Consider the following 26,786-nt stretch of genomic DNA (forward strand, 5'->3'; position numbering starts at 1 on the left):
GGGACAAGTGTCCCTAGGCAGAGAGAGTGGCTAGTGCTAAGGCCCTGTGGTGCAAACATCCTTGGACTATTTAATGCACAACAGGGAAGTTCATGTGGCTGGAACCTGGTTAGTTGGGTGGAGAAGGGTATGAAGTCATTTTGAAGTTGTAGGAAAGGGCTGGCACATGGAGGGGGCTCGTAGGCCATGGAGAGGCTTTGAGTTTTATTCAGAATGTAATGAGAAGTTCCAGGAATTATTTGAGAAGGAGTATAACATGTCTGCATTTATTCTGAATAATTCTGGCTGCTGAGTGGAGAATTGACTGCTGGGTTGTGAAAGTAAAAATCAGTGCACCAGATACAAGGCTAACATGATATTCCAAGTGAGACGTGTGCTGGAAGTTGAGGGAGTTGAAGTAGCAGGGTTGGGGAGAAACAGTTGGACTTTGGATCTGCTTTGGAGGTAATGCTGGTAGGATCAGAGGCTGGATTAGCTGCACTGTGTAGGAGGAAAGGGTGATTCAAGGATGCCTCTGAGTTTTGGGCTCAGCAACTTGGTGCACAGAGTTGGGGCAGATGTAGAGGACCCAAGGGTGACCAAGAAGCACAGAGTGAGCTAGGAAAAAACAAAAAACGGGAGAGCTTGCTGGTTAGAAGCCAAGAGAAGAAGAATATTTTATAAAAGAATAGTGACAACTAGGTCAAATGCTCTGTGAAGGTGCAGGGAGATGCACGCTAAGAACTGGTCATTGGATTTGGGTAAAGGGCGGTTATTAGTAACCTCACAAGAGGTCGTAGAGGAAAGAAGGTGGATAGAGTAGGTTCATGTGCAAATGGGACCAAAGGAAGTGATTCCACATAGACTGCCCTTCTGAGATGTTTAACTGGAAAGAAGAGAAATGGAATGGGGGCTGGATGTGGAATCAAGGGAGGTTTGTTGTTGTTGTTGTTTTAATTTGTAAGCTAGTTCAGCTGTGTAGGCTGGTGTGTGTGCCGATGGGCCAGTCCACTAGAGAGGGAGAACTTGATTCAGGAGAGAGAGGGCCAGCTGCAGGAGCAATGCCTTTGGATAGGTGGAGATGGGGTCCAGTGCACAGTGGAGGGGTGGGGACGGTCCCCCAGAGTACGGGGAGGGAAGGCAGAGGAGTGGGTACAGAGGCAGGTAGGTTGGGGGATTTGGTACCAGGGAGAAGCAGAAGTTCTATTCTGATTACTTTTATTTTCTCAGTGACATAAGGGGCAAGCCTACTAGCTAACAGTAGGGAAGGGAAGTGTATCAGTGTTCAGGGAAAAAGAAAAGGGAAAGTTTGAAATAGCCATTTGAGGAGTGAGACAGTGAGTGGCCTGGGAGGAATTGCTGAGCAGCACGTTAGATCTGGAACCTTGAAACTCCTTGATTTTTTCGTAAGCATGGAGACCCTGACCTGTCAGTTCCTGGGGGTCTTCTTGGCTTATACATGAGTGCATTCCTTGTCTTGCTAACTTCCAAGACTCAGATACCAGGGTAATATTAGGCTGAAGGACGATGATCTTATTTTTAATATAATCCCCTTCATTATCTAATTCTGTTTATGATCCAAAGCCTTGCTTTGTGTACAAGAAAATAAGAAGTGATTCCAGAGCTGTGCTTTATTAGATGTTAATGATGTTAGGTCTCAGACAAGGAAGTAGCCTAAAGTGTTCATACTGATACTCTATTCTTCTTTCCTTGTTAAAACTTAGCCTTTGGTAATGAGAACTATCATTTGCAGGTATATTCTTAAGTCTTGCCCAAAGGAACATTTTTGCTTTTTGTTGGTTTATCCTGTGTACAACACACACACACACACACACAAATAATGACTAATTCTCACTACTTATATACCAACCTGGTCCGTTTTGTTGTTACCTTCCCAGGGTGCCAGCTCTGGGATATGAACTCAAATGGTCGTTACGTTTCTTTTTGAAGACTTTCTTCTAAGAACTTTGTATAGATTTGATACTTTTTCTTTCTTTATGTTAATGTGTGTTTGGTGTGGCATTAGCCACTGCAGAGTCATGACATCATATTTAATAATAAATAATAACACTTAGTGTCTGCCTAGTGCCTCCTAGTTTACAGAGGGCTGTTGCATACACTGTCTGCAGGCATCAGCAGAGGGACACTTAAAAAGCTGGCTTCACACAGGCTCACATAGCTGCGACAGGATTTTAGTAAGAATTTACATCTCCTCTCTCCTAATCCAGTACACTTTCTAACCACAACCCTCCTGCTTTGTAAAGACATAGCTGTGTACTTACAGAAATGTGGGGTTTTTTTAACATCTTTCTTGGAGTATAATTGCTTTACAATGTTGTGTTAGTTTCTGCTTTATAACAAAGTGAATCAGCTATACATATACATATATCCCCATATCTCCTTCCTCTTGCGTCTCCCTCCCATCCTCCCTATCCCACCCCTCTAGGTGGTCACAAAGCACCCAGCTGATCTCCCTGTGCTATGCGGCTGCTTCCCACTAGCTAGCTATTTTACATTTGGTAGTGTATATATGTCAATGCTACAGAAATGTGTTTTAAAAAAGAATTTGGCATAAAAAAAAAAAAAAAGAATTTGGGGTCGTAGTTCTTGTTCTTGTTTGTGTTCCCTGGGAAGCACACTCTGAGGCTTTTGAGCTTTATGTGTTAGGAGGTTTACTGGAGATTCTCCAAGAGGGAACGGAGGATGTAGAGAGGGAGGAGTAGGAGTGGGCAGAGGGGCAAACTGAGCTGTGACGCGACTGCAGCAGAGCACTCCCACAGGGACATTTGGATCTGGGATCGCCAGTTAGAATTGTCCCCACTGAGGCTAGGGTTATTGGAGATCGTTCAGGCTGTCCCCTGGGAGGAAGCGAACCGTGAGTGAGCTTGCGTCCTTCTTAGAGAGGCTCAGCTGTGAGCTGTCAGCAGAGCCAGCACTTTTCAGTGGCCGAGGGAATGAGGGCCTCCATGCCATCGTGGATCTGCGGGAGGCACATCTGTTCTGAAAGCACCATCTTGTCTGCATAACTCGGCACCTGATTTTTGAACTAAAAGGCCAGGATGTAACCACCCACACACCCAAATCTTTGAGTCCATTCATTCCCTTCTTCATGTGACAGCTATTTATTGAACACTTATTATGTACCAAGCACCGTTCTAGGTACTAGGAATTAGGCTCATGTATCACTAACCTCCAAGTTTCTCTCTTTGTATCTTTTGGCCTGACCTCCCTGCTATTCCAAATTCAGGGAATTGGAATATAAGCTAATTACTTTCTTTAGATGCCTCAGAATGAGCTAAGGAAAGTGGAAACCTAAAATGTTAATGCTGACCTTTTCTTAAAGGTTCTGTTTGCCCTGAACTACTATCAAGCCAAATATTCTCCTTTTGGAATTTGAGTAATTAAAATTGGAAATCTGAATGCAAGGTAATATAAATTTCAGGCTATTTCTAGCCCAACATTGTAGTCAGAGATAACACCAGAGTTTGATCCTCAACAAGATGGATACTTATTCTATATGTTGATCCAACTTACTGGTAAAGATACTGAACTGAACAGAACCAAAGACAGAAATATGTGCTGGTCTGAAAATAACCTCTTTGCAGAGTGATTTAGAACCACAATTTTATTTGCTAGTTATGTGGATAAAAGCTTCAGGCCTTTCGTAGTTCATACTGTTGGAAAGCACTCTTTCTTAATACTTACTGGGCTTCCTGAATCACTGATCCACTGCCCCTCTTCTGGAGTCACTGATAAGCAGAATTAAAGCATTCCCTTGGTTATCAGATGCTAGAATTGTGTTTTCTTTAGACTGCCCTAGTTCACATCTCTACATGGCAGTTGTCTATATATAATTTGTTTACTCTTTTTGCTTTCACAAAGAGACTTGGGCCTCTATAACAGATTTTAGGACATCTTCTGTTATTATTCTTCACATGTATCCAATCAGCTCAAATTCAGAGCTGCATGTCTGAATGTTTCTCCAATATCTGTCGGTGACCTTGCCCATTACCATCATGCGCAGTTGACAGTAAGATGTTAAAATTGTGATAGAGACTTGAACCAGTGTCCCTAAACATCATTTTGAGTACAGTATTTAACTAAATTTGGGGTCTGGTTATGAATCTTTTTGCTTTTGGACACAATATTTCACCTTGACTTTCACATGTATTTGGCTGGCCAACCCATGTAGCCAAGATTTCCATGTCACTTTAAGTGCTTGTTATCTTCCTCCCAAATACTAGAGCACTGGCAGTGAATTATCAGTGGTGGTTCTTCCCTGTATCTCGGAATTTTGCGAGTATTACCTTCCTAATGAATGTACCTGGACAAAAATTATATTGTTTTCTAATTAATGCCCATTGTCAGGTGCCTTCTAGAACCTTACAGTTAATTGCTTCTATCACATTTAACACTGGGAGTGCACTCCAAGGAATTTTATAAATCATTCTGTTGTTCTAGAATTCCACTGTATGTGACATTAGGAATCCTCATTGAAATGGAGTTCCCTTCATCAAAAATAGAACTTTACGTCATTGTTAGTAAACCTTCAGATTAAGTTGGAAGAAGATGACATTTTCTAGAACTGTTTGACCTGGACCTTTGGTTTCTGTTATTTACTAGAAGATAGTATTGGACCTTCTGCCTTTACTTTCTTCTATTATTACTGGTAGTGCGTGAACCCAATGTATCCAAAGTAGGACAAAAGAAAACTCATGCAATGTTAAGCATATTAGCTGTGCTCGGGTTGCACTCTCCGTCTGACTCCTTTCATCTTTGTTCAGAACACTGCTTCCACGTTTTTTTTTCTGGATTTCTCTTTCTCATTTATGCCTTTCCATTCATCATGTGCTATATGCTGATGATTGGAAAGATAAGAAGAAAAGGATCGATCACTCTTAGCTCCTGAGATGACGTGGTCTGGGCCTTGGGTGGACGTCTAGGGAGTTACAGTCTCCCCTTCCCTCCAGGCTTGAGAATATTCTCTCCCCAATTCTGCCTGTAACAATATTCTAACTCTGAAATCCCTTTCAGATATTTTCGGTGTTATCAATTGCCTTTGAGGCATTTGTAAGTGCTTCTTATCAACCATCTTTCCAAGGGCCACTTAACTTTTATATCATGTCCATCACCTATCCCTTCCCACCCTCCCTCTCTCCTGCCTTCTTGGTTTCCCTTCCCTCTCTCCAGCTCAGCAGGCCACCGTCTACCGTGGTGTCAGGCAAGTGTGTGAGAAGGTTGTAACTGCCGTGGCCACTCTGAACAGCTTGAATCACCCTGGTTCCTCTTCCCTCTCACCATCCAGTTCATTATGGAGCTGATTTGTAACATCTCCCGCATGTGTCTCTCCCTTATCTTTACTGTCTTCCTCTATTCCAGACTCCAGCATTGCTCATCTCATTTACTGCTATAGCTTCCCAACTCACCTTCCTGCCACTCACCTTTGCCTTCCACATCTATGCCAATGATGTTTCTAACATGTTGTCAAAGAAAAATCACATGGACAAGTTAGACAGGCAAGGAAGACTTTATTCAAGACTATTGCAATAGGGGTCAAGACAGTGGCAATGGGAAGAGAAAGTGAACTCTGCTGTAACAAAAGGCGGGAGACTTTTTAATCACTGGGGTGAGCGAATGGAAAAGTGCTAGAGGACTTTAGCCATTTGATTAGGCTATCTGTGTTTGCTAATTGTCACTTCTTAGCTACCTATAGAGACTAGGAACAGGAACACTATCTTTGGTGAACGATTACATGTCAAAGGGATGGGATCTGGGTCTTTGGGAAAGATGTCCAGGGTTGTAGAACTGGCAGAAGGCTGGGAGAAGATTTCCCTCTCAAAGGGGCAGAGAAAGAATTTATCATTGAGAGTCTTCTAAAGTAAGTACTCTACGAAAAGGGAGGTCAGGGGCCTATAGTCAGGGAGAAACCTGTCTAAAGTTTAATCGAGTTAGGGGCAACATTAAGCCCCCCTAGGTCAATATAAATCTTGAAACCATTTTCTGCTGCAAACCTTTTAGCATCTGCCAGTCTCTTTGAGAATAAAGCCCCAACTCCTTAGCATAAAAAAAAAAAAACAAAAACAAGCCTCTGGCCTCGGCCTCACCCCCTTTTACTCATCACCTACCTATCTTTCTCAATCCTGAACATTTGCTTCTTTTCATGCCTTGGTTTCTTAGAGTCTAAAGATGATCTAAGACTTAGAGAATTCCTTTTGTCTAGAAAAGCTCTGGTGTCTGTTGTCAAATGTCATTGTTTTCTTCACTTGGGAAATAACTCCTTATGAAAGAGGATCCTGCTCTGCGGAATGTGTAGCTCTCCTGAGTCCTAAACACACTTGGTTCAGTGACTATCAGCCTTCCTAGTACAACGTGTATAATCAGTAGGATGTTTTTATGTCACTCCCCTTTTCACGCTCCCCTGTGACACCTTGAAGGCAGGTACTGTGTCTTCCTTAGTATTTTATGCCCAACTCCTGGCACTGGAGTTGTCCCTGGCACAAGAAAATCCTTAAAATTTGTTTGCTGAGTAATTAAGTGAATGACTTGCTGACCTGAAAAGTATTTTGGCACAATCCCTTGTATATACAGTGCACATTTGCCAAATTAAATGAAAATGCATACCCCAAGTTGTTATTCAAGATTATTATTAAGTACGTAAGAGGATTAAAAAGAAACGTGGTTTGTATGTCCCTTGGGTTGCCTTCTTAGGTAGTATACCATCAGAATAAATAGCAGAATTTGACCTGTAGTTTGAAACCCATATTTGTAGAGAACCTGCTAGTTTCTGGAAAGCACATCTTCAAAATATTATCCTCGAATCAAATGCAATAGTTACTTTTATCTTATGGGTGACATTTTAAATTAACCGTGGAGAGGACTCGGTTCAGCTCAAGTCATGAAGTTCAAACTCTAGGATCATTTTTAATCACAGGCACCAGGGGTGGTGAAACCTTTGACAGACCCAGGCATGACATGGTGAGATAGAAAGTTCTTAGGGTGTTATGTTTCCTTTTGAATGCTAATATGCCCATTAATTTTTCCTCTTGGTTCCAGGTGAACAGTGGGCAGGTAATAATGACAGGTTGTCGTACGATAAACCTATGGTACACAGGGGGAAAATTGGATTAAAATATTGCCAACTCATTCTGTTTAATTATCATCAGCTATCAAGTTAGAATTTTAGTGCCCTGATAACCCTGACACATTCGGAACTAACGAGGTAAAATGGAAAGACTCCACTTGTCCCCTGCCATCCTCCCTTAGGGCTTTCCTTCCTTCCTCTGGTCCACGACCTCTGTTCCTTGATGTTTGCCTCCAGCCCCTAATTCCATCATCCTGTTGACTTTCTGAATAGTGGTTACACTATGGCTAAGAAAGCAAGTTTATTTTTCTGTATGTCAGTATTCTCTGGTATCAGCAAAGTATCTGTCTAAGGGAAATTCGGAACAGTTTCTTTTATATCCCTGTTATCCCCCCAGCCTCCAGCACACAGTTTCTCCTATTGTTGACATCTTGCATTAGTGTGATACATTGTTACAACTGATGCACCAACATTAATATATTCTTATTAACTAAAATCCATACTTTACGTTAGGATTCATTCTTGTGTTCTAGTTTTATGGGTTTTCACAGAGGTATTACATGTATCCACCATGACAGTATCATACAGAATAGCTTCACTTCCCTAAGTACCCCCTGTGCTTCACCCGTTCATCGGTCCCTCCCCCCATACCCCTGGCAACCACTGATCTGTTTACTATCTCCATAGTTTTGCCTTTTCCAGAATTCCATATAGTTGGAATCATGCAACACGTGGCCTTTTGAAACTGGCTTATTTCTTCACAATATACATTTAAGTTTCCTCCATTATCTTTCGTGGATTGAAAACTCATTTCTCTTTGTTGCTGAATAATATTCTATTGTGCGATAACCAGTTTGTTTATCCTTTGACCTATTAAAGGACATCTTGGTTGCTTTGAAGTTTCGGCAATTATAAATAAAGATGCTATGAACATTCATGGGCAAATTTTTGTGGGGACATAATTTTCAACTCATTTCAGTAAATACCAAGTAGTGCAATTGCTGGATCACATGGTAAGGGTTTGTATAGTTTTGTAAGACACTGCTAAGCTCTCTTCCAAAGGGGCTCTACCATTTTGCATTCCCACCAGCAATGAATGAGAGTTCCTGTTGCTCCGTGTTCTCACCAGCGTTTGGCATTGTCCATTTTTTTCAATTTTAGCTATCCTAGTAGATATGTAATAGTATCACATTGTTGTTTTAATTTGTAATTCCCTAATGACATATGACATTGAGCACATTTTTCATGCACATATTTGCCATCTATACATCTTCTTAGGTAAGATGTCAGTTCAGATCTTCTGCCCACTTTTTAATTGACTGTCTTATTGTTGAGTTTTAAGAGTTCTTTGCATATTTTGAATACCGGTCTTTTATCAGATATGTGTTTTGCCAAGATTTTTTTCCCAGTCTGTTTTTTCTTTTCATTTTCTTAACAGTGTCTTTCACAGAGCAGAAGTTTTCATTTTAATTGAGTCCAGCTCATCAACTTTTTATTTCATGGACCATGCTTTTGATGTTGTACCTAAAATGTCATTGCCAAACCCAAGCTTACCTGGCTTTTCTCCTGTGTTATTTTCTAGGGAACAGTTTCTTTTTCAGACTATTTATTTCTTAAGACTGCATATAAATTGATAGAAAGATAGCGAATATTTGACAAACTGTCTTGATTATGTCAGTAGACCTAAAATTAATGCTTAAGGGAATGTCAGGTTTTTAAAAATGTATCTCTGAAGAGTGTTAACATAAAATACATTCATTCTAAGATTATCTGTATTTTTGATGGTTTCCCTTACTGTTCAAAATGCATTTCTATTTTATGAATTTTTAACCCTGTTGTTACATTTATTGTTCTTTTCAGAAAGCAACAACCTTTTTATTTAGCCTTAACAGAGACTTTGCAATTCTAAAATTTTTATGTATATATTTAGAGCTTAATATCCAATCTTTGTAAATCCTTGCAGTTTCTGAGGAGTTTTTCCCTAAGGTCTCACACCTTCTTTTAATGATCCTATTGAAGATAGTTTTGTTTGTGATTTGAATAGGTAAATAGCCCATTTAGCTGCAATTCTGTTTGAACAGGAATTGCACTATAATTGCTCATGTGTCAGATAATTAAATCCTTTCTTTCTTTTTCAATGCTGAGCTTTCAGCCCTTTCTTTCCATACTGATACCTTGTTGAATGCATCACAGTATCTTGCAGGGAATGAATTAGCTGCTGTGAGTTTTCTCCCTTTTTATAAATCCCATTAACAGTTTCATGTGGATTTCATAGCAAAGGTGGCTCTTTCTTGCTTTGGCTCTGAGGGTCTTTGCTTGTGTCATAAAGCAGCCAGCTGTGATTCCTTGCAGGTTTGGTTGGTTCTTTTATTTACATGCTTTGGTTTAGGCTCTGGCCTTTAGAAACTTTGGTATAACACATTATCTGCTATAAAAGTCACCACATTTGGTCTGCTGAAAGTGGCTTGAGGCTTTATGAATGGCCGGTACATGTTGATATAGAATTAGGGAAAATCCAGGAATTTGATAAGGCTTATAGGAGTGAATATAGGGTGGATTTGCAGATATTGTGTTCTACAGGCACTGACTTCTTTAATCTTCGCGATAACCCGGACAGGTAGGTACCATGATTATCTATCTTTGCATGGAGACCTCACATACTATATTGCAGAAGAATCAAGGGCAAGGTAAGCTCACTGAGTAATCAAAATGATCAAAAACATCTGCCATTGGGATTGTCCTGAATAGAGTTATCTACCAAGAATAAACGTTTAAATGAATGGTATGCAAATACCTATACTAGCAAAAAACTACCAGATTAATGATATCCAATGTTGACAACCTGAAACTAACGTTTAGTAAACACTGTATCAAAAATCTGGCGGAAACATTTTGAATATCTTGCACATCTGACACAATGAACTTTTTCCACCTCAAGTGAGAACAGGGGTTTTACATTTAGTTTATGTTAACTGTCAATCAGCTCTTCAGCTCAATATGGGAAATTCTAAAGCAGTGATTTTAATAGCAAAACAAGTCATGTGATTGTCTATAACAATTCTGATTAAAGTCAGATGTACTCTTGCTATCTCTACTACCCCCATAATGATGAGTATCTTGCTCACCATTTTATAGTTGCATGTAGTTCTTTGTGAAGTAAGAAATAGTTTAATTCTGTGACTCAAATTACAGGCAGGGTTAGAGCTTGTCAACTGTTTGGATAAGCTTGATCCACAGTCTGTAAGGCCCTTGGAAGCTGGCCTACTGGAAAGGGAAGGGAAGGGAATGGTGGGTCTTTAAAAGTGACCCCACCCCTGCCAAGTGTGTTTATGAAAATGTGTGTGGCTTGACTCGTGGTTTCTGAGTCCCAGGGCCATGCTCCTTTGTCCCGGCCTGGAATTGCTTACCTTGGCTTTGCTTCCCGAGGATCACAGCCTTTCCCCAATTCTTGTGTAGCTCTGGATACGGGACTTGTAATTCCGCCCTCGCTCCTTGGTCAGCCTGTCAGCAGTTTCTGGCTTCACCTCTCTGAGCTCAGTGTTGAAAGGAGAGACTCCACCCTCTGTGCGGCCCAAGTTTGACGAGAAGGAGGAATAGCACAGGAGACGGGTTCTCGAGTAAGAGAAGCCTGGGATGAAATCTGGGTGCTCCGTTTCGTAGCTGCGACATTTCAGGGCATATTACGTAATCTTCCTGAGACTGAGTTCCCTCATTTTAGAAATAGGAATAATCATATCCACCTCTTAGGATTGTGGCAAAGGTTAACAAACACGGCAAAACTCGTTATCACAAAATCATTATTATCATTTTCCTCTTCACCCAGATTTATTCCACCCAGCCCTAAACCCTTGTAACACAACTCAAGATTGTATATCTTTAAATATAACATGGCTTAGATTATGCTACCCGAATATACATGTGCAAAATGTCTGTTCAGGTATAGCTGGCTTTTCTAGAGGCGGAGGGTAGGATTCACTAATAGAAGACAATGAATGGCTCCAGCCATCCCCCTCTTCCTCTCATCGCCGCTTCTCTGAACCGTCAGGCTCAGGGCAGCTGTGCCAGGTTGAGGGCTCCTCACTCAGTCCAGCAGGAAATAGTTTTGCATCTGGGAACTCACAAAGTTTGCATTTTTGTTAACCTGAGGCTCCCGTGCACTGAATTCACTGGCCGCAACACAGTTGACTCACACTCCTATGGCTGTACCAGAATAAAATTGCTTCAGAGATCTTGGGGAGGGGGGAGCGATGTTCATCTCAGAGTTGGTCCACAAGATCTTTTGTCTTTCTTCAATCAAGTTGAGAATTGTCTTGAGGAAACTATTTGGTTGTCTTTTGCATCATACCTCTGACTCTTTGGAAAACATTTTTCAGGTTTTCTTAAAACTCTAGGCATTTTCTCTTTAATAGCCTTTAAGAACTTTGGTTTTCAATGTTTTGGGCAATTCAGTTCCATATATGGGATATCTAAGCCTGCTCTATTTCCTGACTCTGCTTATCATTTGTGGTGAAATATATATTTTAGAAACCATGATGTATATATATCTTTTTAGTGCATATATCCTTCAGAAGTTTCTTATAGATAAAAGAGTACACTTGTGGATTGGTTGCTAGAAGATTTTAGATTTTTTGAAGACGAATGGTGTTAATTTATGCACTATTTGGCATAAATTTGCATAATGACTTCAAGTAGTCCTAACTTCAACTGTAGAAAACGAAATTAATTAGTATGACCCGTGGCATTTTATTTCAGACATAAAATCCAGAGCATGCAATGTGAAATATATAATGGATTTCTCAACCAATTACTTGTTTAAAATAGATCTTTATTGGATTATAATTGCTTCACAATACTGTGTTAGTTTCAGTTGTACACCAAAGCAAATCAGCCATATGCATACATATTCCCCATATCCCCTCCCTCTTGAGCCTCCCTCCCATCCTCCCTATCCCACCCCTCTAGGTCATCACAAAGCACCGAGCTGATCTCCCTGTGCTATGATGCCGCTTCCCACTAGCTATCTGTTTTACATTCGGTAGTGTATATATGTTGATGCTACTCTCGCTTCGCCCCAGCTTCCCCCTCTCCACCCTGTGTGCTCAAGTCCACTCTCTATGTCTACATCTTTATTCCTGCCCTGCAAGTAGGTTCGTCAGTACCATTTTTTTTTTTAAGATTCCATATATATGTGTTAGCATACGGTATTTGTTTTTCTCTTTCTGACTTACTTCACTCTGTATGACAGGCTCTAGGTCCATCCTCCTCACTACAAATAACTCAATTTTGTTTCTTTTTGTGGCTGAATAATATTCCATTGTATATATGTGCCACATCTTCTTTATCCATTCATCTGTCGATGGACATTTAGGTTGGTTCCATGTCCTGGCTATTGTAAATAGTGCCGCAGTGAACATTGTGATGCATGTCTCTTTTTGAATTATGGTTTTCTCAGGGTATATGCCCAGGAGTGGGATTGCTGGGTCATATGGTAGTTCTATTTTTAGTTTTTTAAGGAAACTCCATACTGTTTTCCATAGTGGTTGTATCAATTTACATTCCCACCAACAGTGCAAGAGGGTTCCCTTTTCACCACACCCTTTCCAGCATTTATTGTTTCTAGATTTTTTGATGATGGCCATTCTGACCAGCATGAGGTGATACCTCATTGTAGTTTTGATTTGCATTTCTCTAATAATTAGTGATGCTGAGCATCTTTTCATGTGCCTCTTGGCCATCTGTATGTTTTCCTTGGTGAAATGTCTATTTAGGTCTTCTGCCCATTTTTTAAGTGGATTGTTTGTTCTTTTGATATTGAGCTCCATGAGATGTTTGTATATTTTGGAGATTAATCCTTTGTCTCTTGTTTCATTTGCAAATGTTTTCTCCCATTCTGAGGGTTGTCTTTATCTTGTTTATGGTTTCCTTTGCTGTGCAAAAGCTTTTAAATTTAATTAAGTCCTATTTGTTTATTTTTGTTTTTATTTCTGTTACTCTAGGAGGTGGGTCAAAAAAGATCTTGCTGTGGTTTATGTCAAAGAGTGTTTTTCCTATGTTTTCCCCTAAGAGTTTTATAATGTCTGGTCTTACATTTAGGTCTTTAATCCATTTGGAGTTTATTTTTGTGTATGGTGTTAGGTAGTGTTATAATTTCATTCTTTTACATGTAGCTGTCCAGTTTTCCCAGCACCACTTATTGAAGAAGCTGTCTTTTCTCCATTGTATGTTCTTGCCTGCTTTGTCATAAATTAGGTGACCATATGTGCGTGGGTTTATCTCTGGGCATTCTATCCTGTACCATTGATCTATATTTCTTTTTTTGTGCCAGTACCATACTGTCTTGATTACTGTAGCTTTGTGGTATAGTTTGAGGTCTGGGAGCCTGATTCCTCCAACTCCAGTTTTCTTTCTCAAGATTACTTTGGCTATTCGGGGTCTTTTGTGTGTCCATACAAATTGTGAAATTTTTTGTTCTAATTCTGTGAAGAATGCCATTGGTAGTTTGATAGGGAATGCATTGAATCTGTAGATTGCCTTGGGTAGTATAGTCATTTTCACAATTTTGATTCTTCCAATCCGGGGACATGGCATATTTCTCCATCTGTTTATGTCATCTTTGTTTTCTTTCATCAGTGTTTTATAGTTTTCTGAGTACAAGTCTTTTGCCTCCTTAGGCAGGTTTATTCCTAGGTATTTTATTCTTTTTGTTGCGATGGTAAATGGGAGTGTTTCCTTAATTTCTCTTTCTGATTTTTTGTTGTTGGTGTATAGGAATGCCAGAGATTTCTGTGCATTAATTTTGTATCCTGCAACCTTCCCAAATTCATTGATTAGTTCTAGTAGTTTTCTGGTGGCATCTTTAGGATTTTCTATGTATAGTATCATGTCATCAGCAAACAGTGACAGTTTTACTTCTTCTTTTCCCATTTGTGTTCTTTTATTTCTTTTTCTTCTCTGATTGCTGTGGCTAGGACTTCCAAAACTATGTTGAATAAGAGTGGTGAGAGTAGACATCCTTGTCTTGTTCCTGATCTTAGTGGAAATGCTTTCAGTTTTTCACCATTGAGCATGATGCTTGCTGTGGGTTTTTTCATATATGGCCTTTATTATATTGAGGTAGGTTCCCTCTATGCCCATTTTCTGGAGAGTTTTTATCATAAATGTGTGTTGAATTTTGTCAAAAGCTTTTTCTGCATCTATTGAGGTGATCATATGGTTTTTATTCCTTAAGTTGTTAATATGGTATATCACATTGATTGATTTGTGTATATTGAAGAATCCTTGCATCCCTGGACAAATCCCTCTTGATCATGATGTATGATCCTTTTAATGTGTTGTTGGATTCTGTTTGCTACTATTTTGTTCAGGATTTTTGTATCTATGTTCATCAGTGATATTGGTCTATAATTTTCTTTTTTTGTGATATTGTTTTCTGGTTTTGGTAGCAGGGTGATGGTGGCTTTGTGGAATGGATTTGGGAGTGTTTCTCCCTCTGCAATTTTTTGGAAGCTTTTGAGAAGGATCAGTGTTAGTTCTTCTCTAAATGTTTGATAGAATTCGCCTGTGAAGCCATCTGGTCCTGGACTTTTGTTTGTTGGAAGATTTTTAATTACAGTTTCAATTTCATTACTTGTGATAGGTCTGTTTATATTTTCTAATTCTTCCTGGTTCAGTCTTGAAAAATTGTACCTTTCCAAGAATTTGTCCATTTCTTCGTGGTTGTCCATTTTATTGGCATATAGTTGTTTATATTAGTCTCTTGTAATCCTTTGTATTTCTGCAGTGTCAGTTGTGATTTCTCCTTTTTCATTTCTAATTTTATTGATTTGTGTCCTCTCCCTTTTTTTTTCTTGATGAGTCTGGCTAAGGGTTTTTCAATTTTGTTTATCTTCTCAGAGAAACAGCTTTTAGTTTTATTGGTCTTTGCTATTGTTTTCTTTGTTTCTATTTCATTTATTTCTGCTCTGATCTTTGTGATTTCTTTCCTTCTACTGACTTTGGGTTTTCTTTGTTCTTCTTTCTGTAGTTGTTTTAAGTGTAGGGTTAGATTGTTTATTTGAGATTTTTCTTGTTTCTTGAGGTGAAATTGAATTGCTATAAACTTCCCTCTTAGAACTGCTTTTGCTGCATCCCATAGGTTTTGGGTCATCTTGTTTTCATTGTCATTTGTTTCTATGTAGTTTTTTTTTCCTTCTTTGATTTCTTCAGTGATCCCTTGGTTACTTAGTAGCGCACTGTTTAGCCTCCTTGTATTCATGATTTTTACAGGTTTTTTTTTTCCCTGTAATTGATTTCCAATCTCATAGTGTTGTAGTCAGAAAAGATGCTTGATACGATTTCAGTTTTCTTAACTTTTCTGGGGCTTGATTTGTGACCCAGGGTGTGATCTGTCCTGGAGAATGTTCCATGGGCACTTGAGAAGAAAGTGTATTCTGCCACTTTTGGGTGGAATATTCTATAAATATCAATTAAATCTATCTGGTCTGTTGTGTCATTTAAAGCTTGTGTTTCCTTATTTATTTTCTGTTTGGATGATCTGTCCATTGGTGTAAGTGGGGTGTTAAAGTCCCCTACTATTATTGTGTTACTGTTAATTTCTCCTTTCCTCGTTGTTAGCATTTGCCTTATGTATTCAGGTGCTCCTATGTTCGGTGCATAAACATTTATAATTGTTATATCTTCTTCTTAGATTGATCCTTTGATCATCATGTAGTGCCCCTCCTTATCTCTTTTAATAATTTTTAATTTAAAGTCTATTTTATTGGATACGAATATTGCTACTCCAGCTTTCTTTTGAATTCCATTTGTATGGAATATCTTTTTCCATCCCTTCACTTTCAGTCTGTATGTGTCCCTAGGTCTGAAGTGGGTCCCTTTTAGACAGTATATATATGTATGTTCCTGTTACCATTTTCTTAATTGTTTTGGGTTTGTTTTTGTGGGTCTTTTTCTTCTCTTGTGTTTCCCACCTAGAGAAGTTTCTTTAGCATTTGTTGTAAAGCTGGTTTGGTGGTGCTAAATTTCCTAGTTTTTTCTTGTCTGAAAAGCTTTTGATTTCTCCATCGAATCTGAATGAGATCCTTGCTGGGTAGAGTAATCTTGGTTGTAGGTTCTTCTCTTTCATCACTTTAAGTATATCCTGCCACTCCCTTCTGGCCTGCAGAGTTTCTGCTGAAAAATCAGCTGATAACCTGATGGGGATTCCTTTGTATGTTAATTTTTTTTTTCCCTTGCTGCTTTTAATATTTTTTCTTTGAATTTAATTTTTGTTAGTTTGATTAATATGTGTCTTGGTGTGTTTTTCCTAGGGTTTATCCTGTATGGGACTCTCTGTGCTTCCTGGACTTGGGTGACTATTTCTTTTCCCATGTTAAGGAAGTTTTCGACTATAATCTCTTCAAATACTTTCTCAGACCTTTTCTTTTTCTCTTCTTCTTCTGGGACCCCTATAATTCGAATGTTGTTGCGTTTAGTGTTATCCCAGAGGTCTCTGAGACTGTCCTCAATTCTTTTCATTCTTTTTTCTTTATTCTGCTGCTCGGCAGTTATTTCCATCATTTTGTCTTCCAGCTTCCTTATTTGTTCTTCTGCCTCAGTTATTCTGTTATTGATTTCTTCTAGTGTATTTTTCATTTCAGTTATTGTGTTGTTCATCTCTGTTTGTTTGTTCTTTAGTTCTTCTAGATCTTTGTTAAACATTTCTTGTATTTTCTCAATCCGTGTCTCCATTTTGTTACCGAGGTTCTGGATCATCTTTACTATCATTACTCTGAATTCTTTTTCAGGTTGATTGCCTATTTCCTCTTCATTTATTTGATCTTGTAGCTTTTTACTTTGCTCCTTCATCTGTGACATATTTTTTTGCCGTCTCATTTTTTTTTTTTTTTTATGAGTGGGATTGTGTTCCTGTCTTACTGGTTGTTTGGCCCGAGGCTTCCAACACTGGAGTTTGTAGGCTGTTGGGTAGAGCTGGGTCTTGGTGCTGAGATGAGGAACTCTGTGAGACCTCACTCCGATGAATATTCCCTGGGGTCTGAGGTTCTCTGTTAGTCCAGTGGTTCGGACTCGGAGCTCCCACCGCAGGAACTTCGGCCCAACCCTGGCTTGTGAACCAAAATCCCACAAGCTGCATGGGGTGGTGGTTCACTTGGGGGTTCCTCCTGTCTCCTCGGGCATCAGGATCCCCCACCAGTGGCCCGCAAGCACCCTAGTTGTGAGGAGACGCTAACTTGGCATCTTCCCACACCACCCTAGTCTCAACCAATTAATTAAATTGCATTCTGGATTATGAGGCATTTAAACAAACAGAAATAGGGGAAGGAGGTTAATGGATGCCAGGGTGAAGCCTGAGAGGGGAACCAGGGCAGGGCTCATGTTTTGGCTGGGAAGAAGTAATGGGTAGTATAATCCTCAGGGCTGAGGATTGCCAGTCAACTCCACAATTTCTTTTGTATTTCTTTACCTAAATTTGTCAAAGCTTTTCATTTTCTTAGTCTGCTAGGGCTGCTGTAATAAAATGCCATAGCCTGGTGACTTAAACCATAGAGACCTATTTTCTCTCAGTTCTGGAGGCTGGAAAGTCCATGATCAAGGTGCCGGCTGATTTGGTTTCTGGTGAGAGCTCTCTTCCTGGCTTGTAGACTGCTGTGTTCATGCTGTGTCCTCAAAGGGGGAGAGAGAGTGAGCTTGAGAGTGCTCTATGGTGTCTCTTCTTACAAGGACACTAATCCCATCATGAGGGTCCCACCCTCATGACCCCATCTAACCATAATTACCTCCAAAGAAGACCCATCTCCAGATACCATCACACTGGGGATTAAGGCTTCAACATATGAATTTGGGGGACACCCAAACATTTAGTCTATGACAATCATGTTAGCCCAAATTTCAAATATGTTGAAACTCAAGTGCTTCTTAGAGGGTTAACCCTTTAATTAATTATTAGTCATTTATACCAAAGTACCAAGAAAGATCTAAGAGTATGTTTTGATAGGAGGGTCAGAGAAGTGATTAAGAAAGCTAGGATAAGAGAGGTAGGATATAGAATAAGGGAAATAAATTTGTCCTCAGTCAACCGAGGAATACTACTGCTAGGAATTAGGAAGCACATTGAATCCAACTAGGTAGGGGCAAAGAGAAAAGTGGTTTTGTTTGTTGGATCTATGCGCTACTCACGGAAAGGTTAAAACATGGATGGTTTTGAAATATATTGAATCTGGTACTAAGGACATTCAACTTTTTGGTTCCACAGAGAACAAAACTCTAATGCTCACTAACCACATATGGTTATTTAAACTTTAAATTAATCAAATAAGATAAAAACTCAGTTCCTCAGTCATGCAGGCCACATTTCAAATACTCGATATGACATGTGGCTAGTGGCTCCTGCATTGGACATGCAGAAAGGTCTGTTGGACATTGCTGCTCTAGAGACTTCTGAGGCCCAGATAAGGCAGAGAGATCATCCTGCTGCTTGTTATATAAACACACACGCAAACAAGTACATATGCCATGACAAGCCAAAGGGTTATGACTGCTCAATATGCCGTGTCCATTGCTTGAGATGGATCGCAGCAGTAGGCGTCATTTGGGGGCTTTTGATGACTTCTCTACTGTTTTCCCTCATTTTCCTATTTGATGCTAAATTCTACTTTTGTCTAATTCACAGAAAACATCAGAGAATATGCAGTGAACTTTGGCACCACTATCATTAAAATCAGTTGCCACAGATAGGTTGTATTTCTTATTTTCAATTCTGAAATACTATACATATATATACACATATATATATGTATATATACACACACACACATACATACACACATAAACACACATATACATGTTCTGTTCATAAATGTTCATACATATATATACACACACCTATACATACATATACACACATATATATACACACACCTATACCCCTATATATATATACACAGATACACACATATATGCACATATGTATGTATATAAAATGATTAGTAGTAAAATGGGCATTCATGTACCTCCCACCCAGATTAAGAAACAGAACAAGTATCTCCCCTTATCCCTCTCCTACTAAGATAACCCCAGTATACAGATTTTTGTACTTGCCATTCTCTTCAGAGGTATATATTTGTCACCAATATATGCATCCCTAATTCAGATAGAGTGGTTTTGAAACAGCAAGTAGCAATCCTAAACCTCCCTCTGCAAGGAAGCGATGATGCTTTCACTTTTAGTTGAAGGCTTTCGAGAGAGCTGAAAAGAGTCTCAGGATTACTGTCTGGCTTTGGCTTCCCTGAGAGTGCCCATGAGCCCATTCTACGAGGATTTAGTGGGCAGGGTCATGACTGCATTCTGGAAAGCATTTGGCAGGGTGTTAAGGTGGGTTCTAGCTATCAAGTGGAACTATGGTTAGAGGGGATGGAATTCTTTGAATTTTTCTGCCTCACCGTGACCTAACTCTTTCTCACAAGAACAGGTTAAGGCAGAGCACATCTGGGGGTGATTGTAAGAAACTGGTTCAGACTCACTTAGACATTCTATCCTTTGGTTGAAAAATAACTCTCCAATGTTGATGAGACTCAATGTTGACAGCTCTCTACATCTCTGCCTATTGAGTCAGAGTGCCCCAATATATCTGTCACCCTAGACTCTTCTAGCCCAATCCCTTGGAGGGGTATTTTTTAAAAATCTTTTCTTTGTTGGATTCCCCATTTGTTATATCCCCTGTATTCCTCATTCTTGTTGCAAACTCAACTTTTGTGGGTGCACGTTCTGCAGTAACTTTTTAGTAGAGGGTGTGTCCTTTATTCAATCCTTGGACTAGTTTGATAGTTTGGATTATGCGTAAAAGTCTTATAATTCTGAACACATTGTTTCATTGGTTCTCTGACTGTACAGTTGCCTTTGAGAAGTTTAAAACAGTCTAATCCCTGATCCTTTCTTTGCCATCTAGTTTTTCCTATTTGGAAACTTGTAGACTCTTCTATTTGTTCCCAATATTCTTAAACTTCAAAATAAAACGTCTTCCTATTGTTCTTTTGTTGTTGTACTTGTTGGGCCATTTCAAGTGGGAAACTGATGTTCTTCAGTTCTAAGAAATAGTCTTGATTTTTTGTTTGTTTCTGATAATTACTCCTCTCTATTTTTCTCTGGTTTTTAGAACTCCTATTATTGGAATGTTGGACCACTGGGCCAGTCCTATTGTTCTTACCTTTTCCCTCCTATTTTATGCCTCTTTTTATTTTTGCTCTTCTTTTGTGGAGATTTCCTCAACTTCATCTTCTAACCTTTCTATTAAACTCTATTCTATCAAATTTCAAGGACTTGTTTGTTCTCTGAATGATGCTTCTTTTCCTTTTTCTTCTTCATATTCTTCATCTTTTAATACAATCATGTTTATATTTCATGGATGGAATATTTTCTCTTAACTCTGAGGATTCCCCAGAGAAGAGTCTTCAGATCTCTTTCTAAGAAGGTAGGGTTCTGCTGCCAGCTTTTGGAGAGTCTAGTGAGAGAAGAAAGTTGGGGATCTCTGCATTCTGTAGATGATCAGTTAATCCCCATTTTCTGTAAAGTAACTCCACCTACCAAGAGTGGGTGGTGGAATCTAGTGATTTAATATCCAGTGCTTCTTATTTTAGCTGCAACTGATGTTGCCAGTTTGCACATCTCCGAGGGTTTTGCAGTGTAAATTAGTTCTTATCCATCCCCACCCATAGTCTAGGATTAGACTCTATAGGGGCCCTGAGTCAGTTACCAATTTTCCATATGCTTTATTCATTACCATTTTCTCCTCACTGTTTCTCCTCTTTCTTTGTTGGTTTATGTCTTTTTAAAATTCATGTGCTATAATTTAGTAGCATTTCTGGTGCAAGAGAAGTAAGTATGTGTTAAATCTGCCTTCTTAATCTAGAAACCAGCTTGTTCTTTATTGCTTAGTTAGAACTTGTAAACTCCGTTTGACCCCTGCAATAAAAGTTCCATTATGTACTATAGGTTGAGTATTGGCTGATGCTTATTGGAGTCAAATAAAATCTCTAAGGCTAAAATCAGATGAATCATCAAGATCAGGAATAGTAATGCTGATGCTTGGGTGATAAGTAGTCTCACTGCTCCCAATTAAGATGAAGGAAACTTCAGTGAGGTTTGGCAGTTGGTTGTCAGCAGTGTAAAAGGAAGGTGGTAATTTTCCACAAGTTTCTGGTTTCTCTTCACCATGTAAAGTCTCAAATGGAAGTGTCAGATTACAGTATTTTTGTACTACAGTTATCTATACCCTCAAAGAAAGAGTAGATGTTAGTTTTAAGTAAACAGGATATAACTTATGGAACTACTACCAGCTAATCCTTGTAGTATGATAAATTGAAAGACAGATGATTGGATGTATCCATTTTCTAGCTCAAGATGCTCAAAATTTAGTAAAGGGAGTGAGGGAAGACTAACATTGACTAACATCTGGTTATTCATTTTTAAATATAGTATTGTATTTAATCTTCACAAAATCCTAGAAGATACCTATTCTAAATACTATAGCCTTCAATCCAAGAATCAAAGGAATTGAGGAAGTTGCAAGACCAAACAGCAAACATGAGTAATTTGTAAGACCAAAGTAGCACTGGGGTTTGAATCCAAGAGAGAATGACTGTGAATTCTTTCTGTACCTTCATAGGATAAATTTGACAACAGTTGTCAGTAATCATGCTATGAAATTGTGGTATAGGATGCCATTTTTTTTTTTTCCCCATTTGAATAGCTAATATCAATCAAATACACCATTTCTGTTAATCAGCTTCTTGAGGAATAAGCAAAGTTGCTGATTTTATACCCTTAGTAGAAATGAATGACACATCTTTGAAAACTTTTTCCTAGACATTCATTATTTTAGGTCTGGAATATCCAATCTCTAATTGTAGTTTAAAATATCTGCTACCAAGTATATTGGATTTATGGCCAGACTAACTTCAAGCATTGATAGTCAGAGGTGTTGACCAAATTCCTGCATTTCCATATAATGTGTCTCCTCATTTAAGTAAATAGGTAAATATTAATGAAATTTTATTTCTCTACATTTGCACATTTGAAATTAAGAGAAAGATTCTAACATGGATTCTCATGATAATTATAACTGTATTCTATTTCTACAACCTTTGATTTACTTTCTAGGCCAAAATTCTAGGTTTTCCTCATCATTCCTCAAGTATTAGAAATCCTTATTCTTCTCCTACCTAAGTAGGTCACGTTATTTGGACCTATTTAATAGTCTAGCTGAGGATGATTACTTTAGTCACTACTATTAGGGATCTCTTTATTGAATTTCCCTTTCATTCCTTTCAAAGATGCATGATTACCATACTGAAGACTTTTTGGATATTTCTGTATATATTCAAAAAAGGAGAAAAAGTATTTTTCCAGATTATTATTCCCCCAAACATGTGATACTTACATGGTTCCTCACCCTTTTGCTTGCTGTTCTCTTGCTTAGCTTCTGGAAGAATAGGCAAAGGCAAGCTCCAACCCAATGCACACTCTCTACTCCTGCTCCAAACTCTTCTTCTTTGTCTATCCTGGAAAGTAGACTTAGCTCTTAAAGACACACTTTCTCTTTCTCACTTGAACAGGCCCTAAGCCTGTCTTCCTCCTCCCCCCTCCCCATCTTTTTTTTTTTTTTAAACAAACTTTTATTGAATATCTACCAGACATTGGGGTTGTAAAAGGAAATAAGTCTTATTCCTGTGGTGAGAGAGTCCATACTGATTCATAGGCTTACGTAGTTCTGCAAGATGATGGATGCCTTCCAGCTTGTGTTTGAAGCACTTTGGGAACCTAAAGGTATGAGGTAGTGGTATTGATCTCCCTAGTGGAACCAATCTAGGAGGTAATGTTGAGAAGCAAGCTCTATATCTTTTTCTCTAGACAACTCTTGCTTCTCTGAGAGACCAGTGGGGCTCCATATCCTTCAGAGAGCCTAAAATCTACCCTCCAGGCAAGACTTAGTCCCTCTCTCCTATAGTTTTCAAGTGACTAAGTTCATACATTTACCATAGCCTATGTTTCATTTATTATTTTTTATATGTGTGTCTTTTCTACAACTTGGTGAGTTCCTCAGGATTTTCCCATGCATTTAAATCTATTTTATTCTCTGTATAATTCATTTTTAAAGCCCTAGCACTTTGCATTTTCAGACCTATTTATTGATGATGAGGCTTTAAAAATTCAATGAGTGAAAGATTTTTAAAAATCTTTAGTGGACACCACTGTCCTGTCATCTCCTTGTTGATCTCTAGTTGGTTGCTTCAAGATTTTGAAATATTTTTTAAATCATGGGTTTAATAGTATAACTGAATTTTTAAAATCAGAAATGTACACATACAATTTTTGAAGTTTTGGGAAGGAGACTATTTTCAGTCTTTCAGGAATCTTATGGTTATATCTGAAGTAGGAGTTTCTATCCACTAAAGCCATTGTATGACATTTACCACCACCTAAAAAAGGTATTTAAGGCATGTAACAGCTTCTCCTCATTGTTTTCTGAAGCCCTGCTGCTACCACATTTACACTGACCGTCTTTAAAATCAGTTGGATTTTTAAGCTATGAACCTTCTAGAAGCTTTTTTTTTTTTTAATGTTTCTTGCCTATTTCATTCTGGCGTTGGCCACCAGGTAACAACAGTGCCTTGAGTAGCTTGTGTCTCTTAAATAGGGAACTGTTGCAAAGTGACATAAAGATTAAGCCCCATGCATTTAAGAGGGAAAGAGGTAAGTGTCCAGAATCATGATTTTTTAATTCCTCTCTGGTACTTTGGCTCTTGCAAATGCAGGCATAAATTAGCAGCTGGCTGTGAACAGCCTCTGGCCCTGTCAGTCTACTGTTTCCATGACATTATACCTCTTATCAGGGCCACTAAGACAAAATGAAATGAAGGCTGGCCAGGTGGCAAGGGGCAACATGGATCATGCAAGGAAAGAATATGAAAACTGCATAAGTAAAGAGACTGAGCTCATAGAAGAGGTGCCAGGAGATAGTGAAATATCCCAAAAAAACAACTATATTTATGAGAGGTCTTTTTTAACCATAAAAAATGCATTTATGCCAAAATAGAAAAATCAAATATGTTATTTTAGACTTTTCTCTTTCCTTCACCCTTAGCCATCCCTCTGGGTATTCTAGTTGTGCGTGGAGACTGTGATTTGGAGACTTGCCGTATGTACATAGATCGCCTGCAGGAGGTGAGTTTCTTTAGCCAATAATTTACTCTGCTCAGTTTTCCATTTTTGTCAGTAATTATCAGCCATCTATATTTACTTCTAAGATGATGCATTTGGGGAGGAAATGGAAATATGGTGGCCTTGTCTTTCTTGTCTCTTAAGCATACACTGCATCTTCTCCCTCCCCATCCCCACTGCTGTTTTTCCTCCTCGGGTGGTTGGAGTGGGAAAGGATTGATTGGGTTAAGTACAGCACCATGTTGCTCCAGTGTGATCCATAACTATAGCCTGGAACTCCTTGTCTTGCCAGACAGCTCACCTGTGTTTTTTGAACTATACAGAATTTCAAAGGGCACTGATAAATAATAAAGGAAAACAGATTTGGCGTTACTTAATGTTTTGCATCTAGTACAGACTTCTGTCGGAGACAGCTAGATTTGTTTTTAAATGTAACTTCTACAGGAAAGAAAAACCTAGATTTCAAAAGAATTTGTGTCAGAACACAAAGGAATAATCTATTATTTTTTTTCTCAATCTGGTCTTACCATAGAGAAAGAGAAAGGAGGAGGTCTCATATGTGACATTCCCATGAACTTGAACTGCACCAGCAAAGCCAGGAGAACCCAGATCCATCACTGCAGTGGTCATGGGTTGTTTTTGCAAAATTTCAAGGGAGAGTATTCAGTGTCTTGTTCTACAAATGGCAAAAAGCATAAACAGCCACTTCTTTGTCTTTGTTTCTTGGTGAAAGATGCACATTAGAATCACTTTTCTGGGATGTGGTCTAGACATTTATATTTTTAAAGCTGTTGCGTGATTTTGATAAATACCCCAAGATGAGCAACTCTCTTCCAGACAACACATTATACATAAGTAAATATCACAAATAAAGAAGATATATAGTGTTTAAAATCCCTTCAAATTGTAGCTACTTAGCTTTGAACATTAGAGTCTGTTTCTCTTGGTGGAAATAAACTCAGGTAGGAGGCATAAAGGAATGTAAAAATTACTAATTTTTCTCTTCAGCATTGTGAAGGATAGAGATGGAACTGGGAATGTAGAATATTTTGAGATAGTTGCCAAACTGTGAATACTAATAAGTGTGAGAGAAGAAAAGTCAACAAAGTTTATACTTGTGGCTTCATTTGGCTATTTTTACCGAAGATAAATTTAACGTGTTAAAATTTGTGAACTTTTTAACATGTGACTCAGGTCCAAATCAATCCTAGAACATATAGTAACTCATTTTTTCAAAATAATGTTGGTCTTTTATTGTGGAACTTCCCTCAAAAAAAAGCCTGCAATAAAAAAAGTGACTCATAATTGATACCAAGCTTTTTTTTTTTTTTTAAACACTTGGGTAACTTAAGATTCCACAGTAGCAAAATATATGACTGATGAATTGATTTTGTTGAAAATTAACTTACTGTTATGCTTATCACACCAATATTCAACAACTAAAAGTAGGATTCTTAAAAAAAAAAAAAAAGGGAAGAGCAAGCACAAATAAAGAAGAAAAGTTTTAAACTTGGGCTCAGAGAGTAAGTTGATAAAGCCTTTGGGAAGCAGGTACCCAGGTAGCCAGGATTGCTGACATCTGTAAATAGAATCACTATGCTCGTTAACAAGGAAGCCTGCAGGACATGACAGTGGTGACAATTTAGTTATAAAACTTTATAAAGGGAGCCTGGCTCTCAGAATCTTCCAGTAAAGCCTCATTAATTTCAACCCTGTTAATTTGCACTTCGTGATAATGCAGAGGTGGGCACTGATTTTTTCTTTTCAGTCTATGAAATCTTGTGTTTGCCAAGCAACTTATCAGTATAAACACAATTATCATGACAGTATGTTTTTGGTCTTAGATAAATAAATTCTTCCTAAGTGCCTAAGGGGACTTAAGTAGCTTACTGCACAAGCCAAAAGTCCAGGTGCAAGTTAAATAGGACCCCCATTTATTACAACAAAATTGCCTGTCTTTTACTTTTGGTCTTCTCTATCCTTGAAATTATATCACTTACCTCTAAACGCTATTTAGGATTTATAAGTTTCAATAGCTAAATGGCCTTTCTTCTCTTAGTCCAACTGGGTGTGCTTTTATTATTCTTGGCATTATCTTCGTTGTTTAACCTTGGGGGACTGGGGAGAGTAAGATGCTTTCCAGATGGGCTTAATAATATAAAATTGGGCGTTTAGTTGATGGAGTTGAGGCAGCTTGTTCAAACTAATCTTACGGTGTATGGGTTTTGTTTTGTTTTTTTTTTCCATTTTCTCATTAGGACCTGCAGTCAGTTTCTTCTGGCTTCCAGAGAGTTCATTACCAGGTAACATATAATTGACTCTCCTTGTTTCTTACATTCCATCCAAAAGAAGTCCATCTTTCAATTAATGTTTCATTTGGATTAGAGTCTACATCTTCCCCTAGGGATAGAGTTCACTCTATGAACCAAGATGAAGTTGGCATTCTGATTATTTTGCATTTTCCTGCAAAATGGACGGTCCTAGTCTAGTGCAAACTTGGGCTGTGGCTGTTCTC

General features: G+C 38.6%; 1 protein-coding gene across 6 annotated transcripts in view; it reads left to right on the forward strand.

Moving 5' to 3' along the window:
- DGKI (diacylglycerol kinase iota) overlaps positions 1-26,786 on the forward strand; it is a 447,458-nt gene that overhangs the window by 331,911 nt on the left and 88,761 nt on the right. For all 6 annotated transcript variants that reach the window (XR_005021317.1, XM_036864403.1, XM_036864404.1 and 3 more), the window contains 2 exons: positions 24,195-24,274; positions 26,530-26,574. Coding sequence is in view for 5 of the 6 variants with exons in the window: in XM_036864403.1 (XP_036720298.1) it covers positions 24,195-24,274; positions 26,530-26,574 (125 nt within the window). In the remaining variant the exon portion in view is untranslated. The remainder of the gene's footprint in view (positions 1-24,194; positions 24,275-26,529; positions 26,575-26,786) is intronic.

This window comes from Balaenoptera musculus, chromosome 9 (assembly GCF_009873245.2).
Source record: "Balaenoptera musculus isolate JJ_BM4_2016_0621 chromosome 9, mBalMus1.pri.v3, whole genome shotgun sequence".
Lineage (NCBI taxonomy): Eukaryota > Metazoa > Chordata > Mammalia > Artiodactyla > Balaenopteridae > Balaenoptera > Balaenoptera musculus.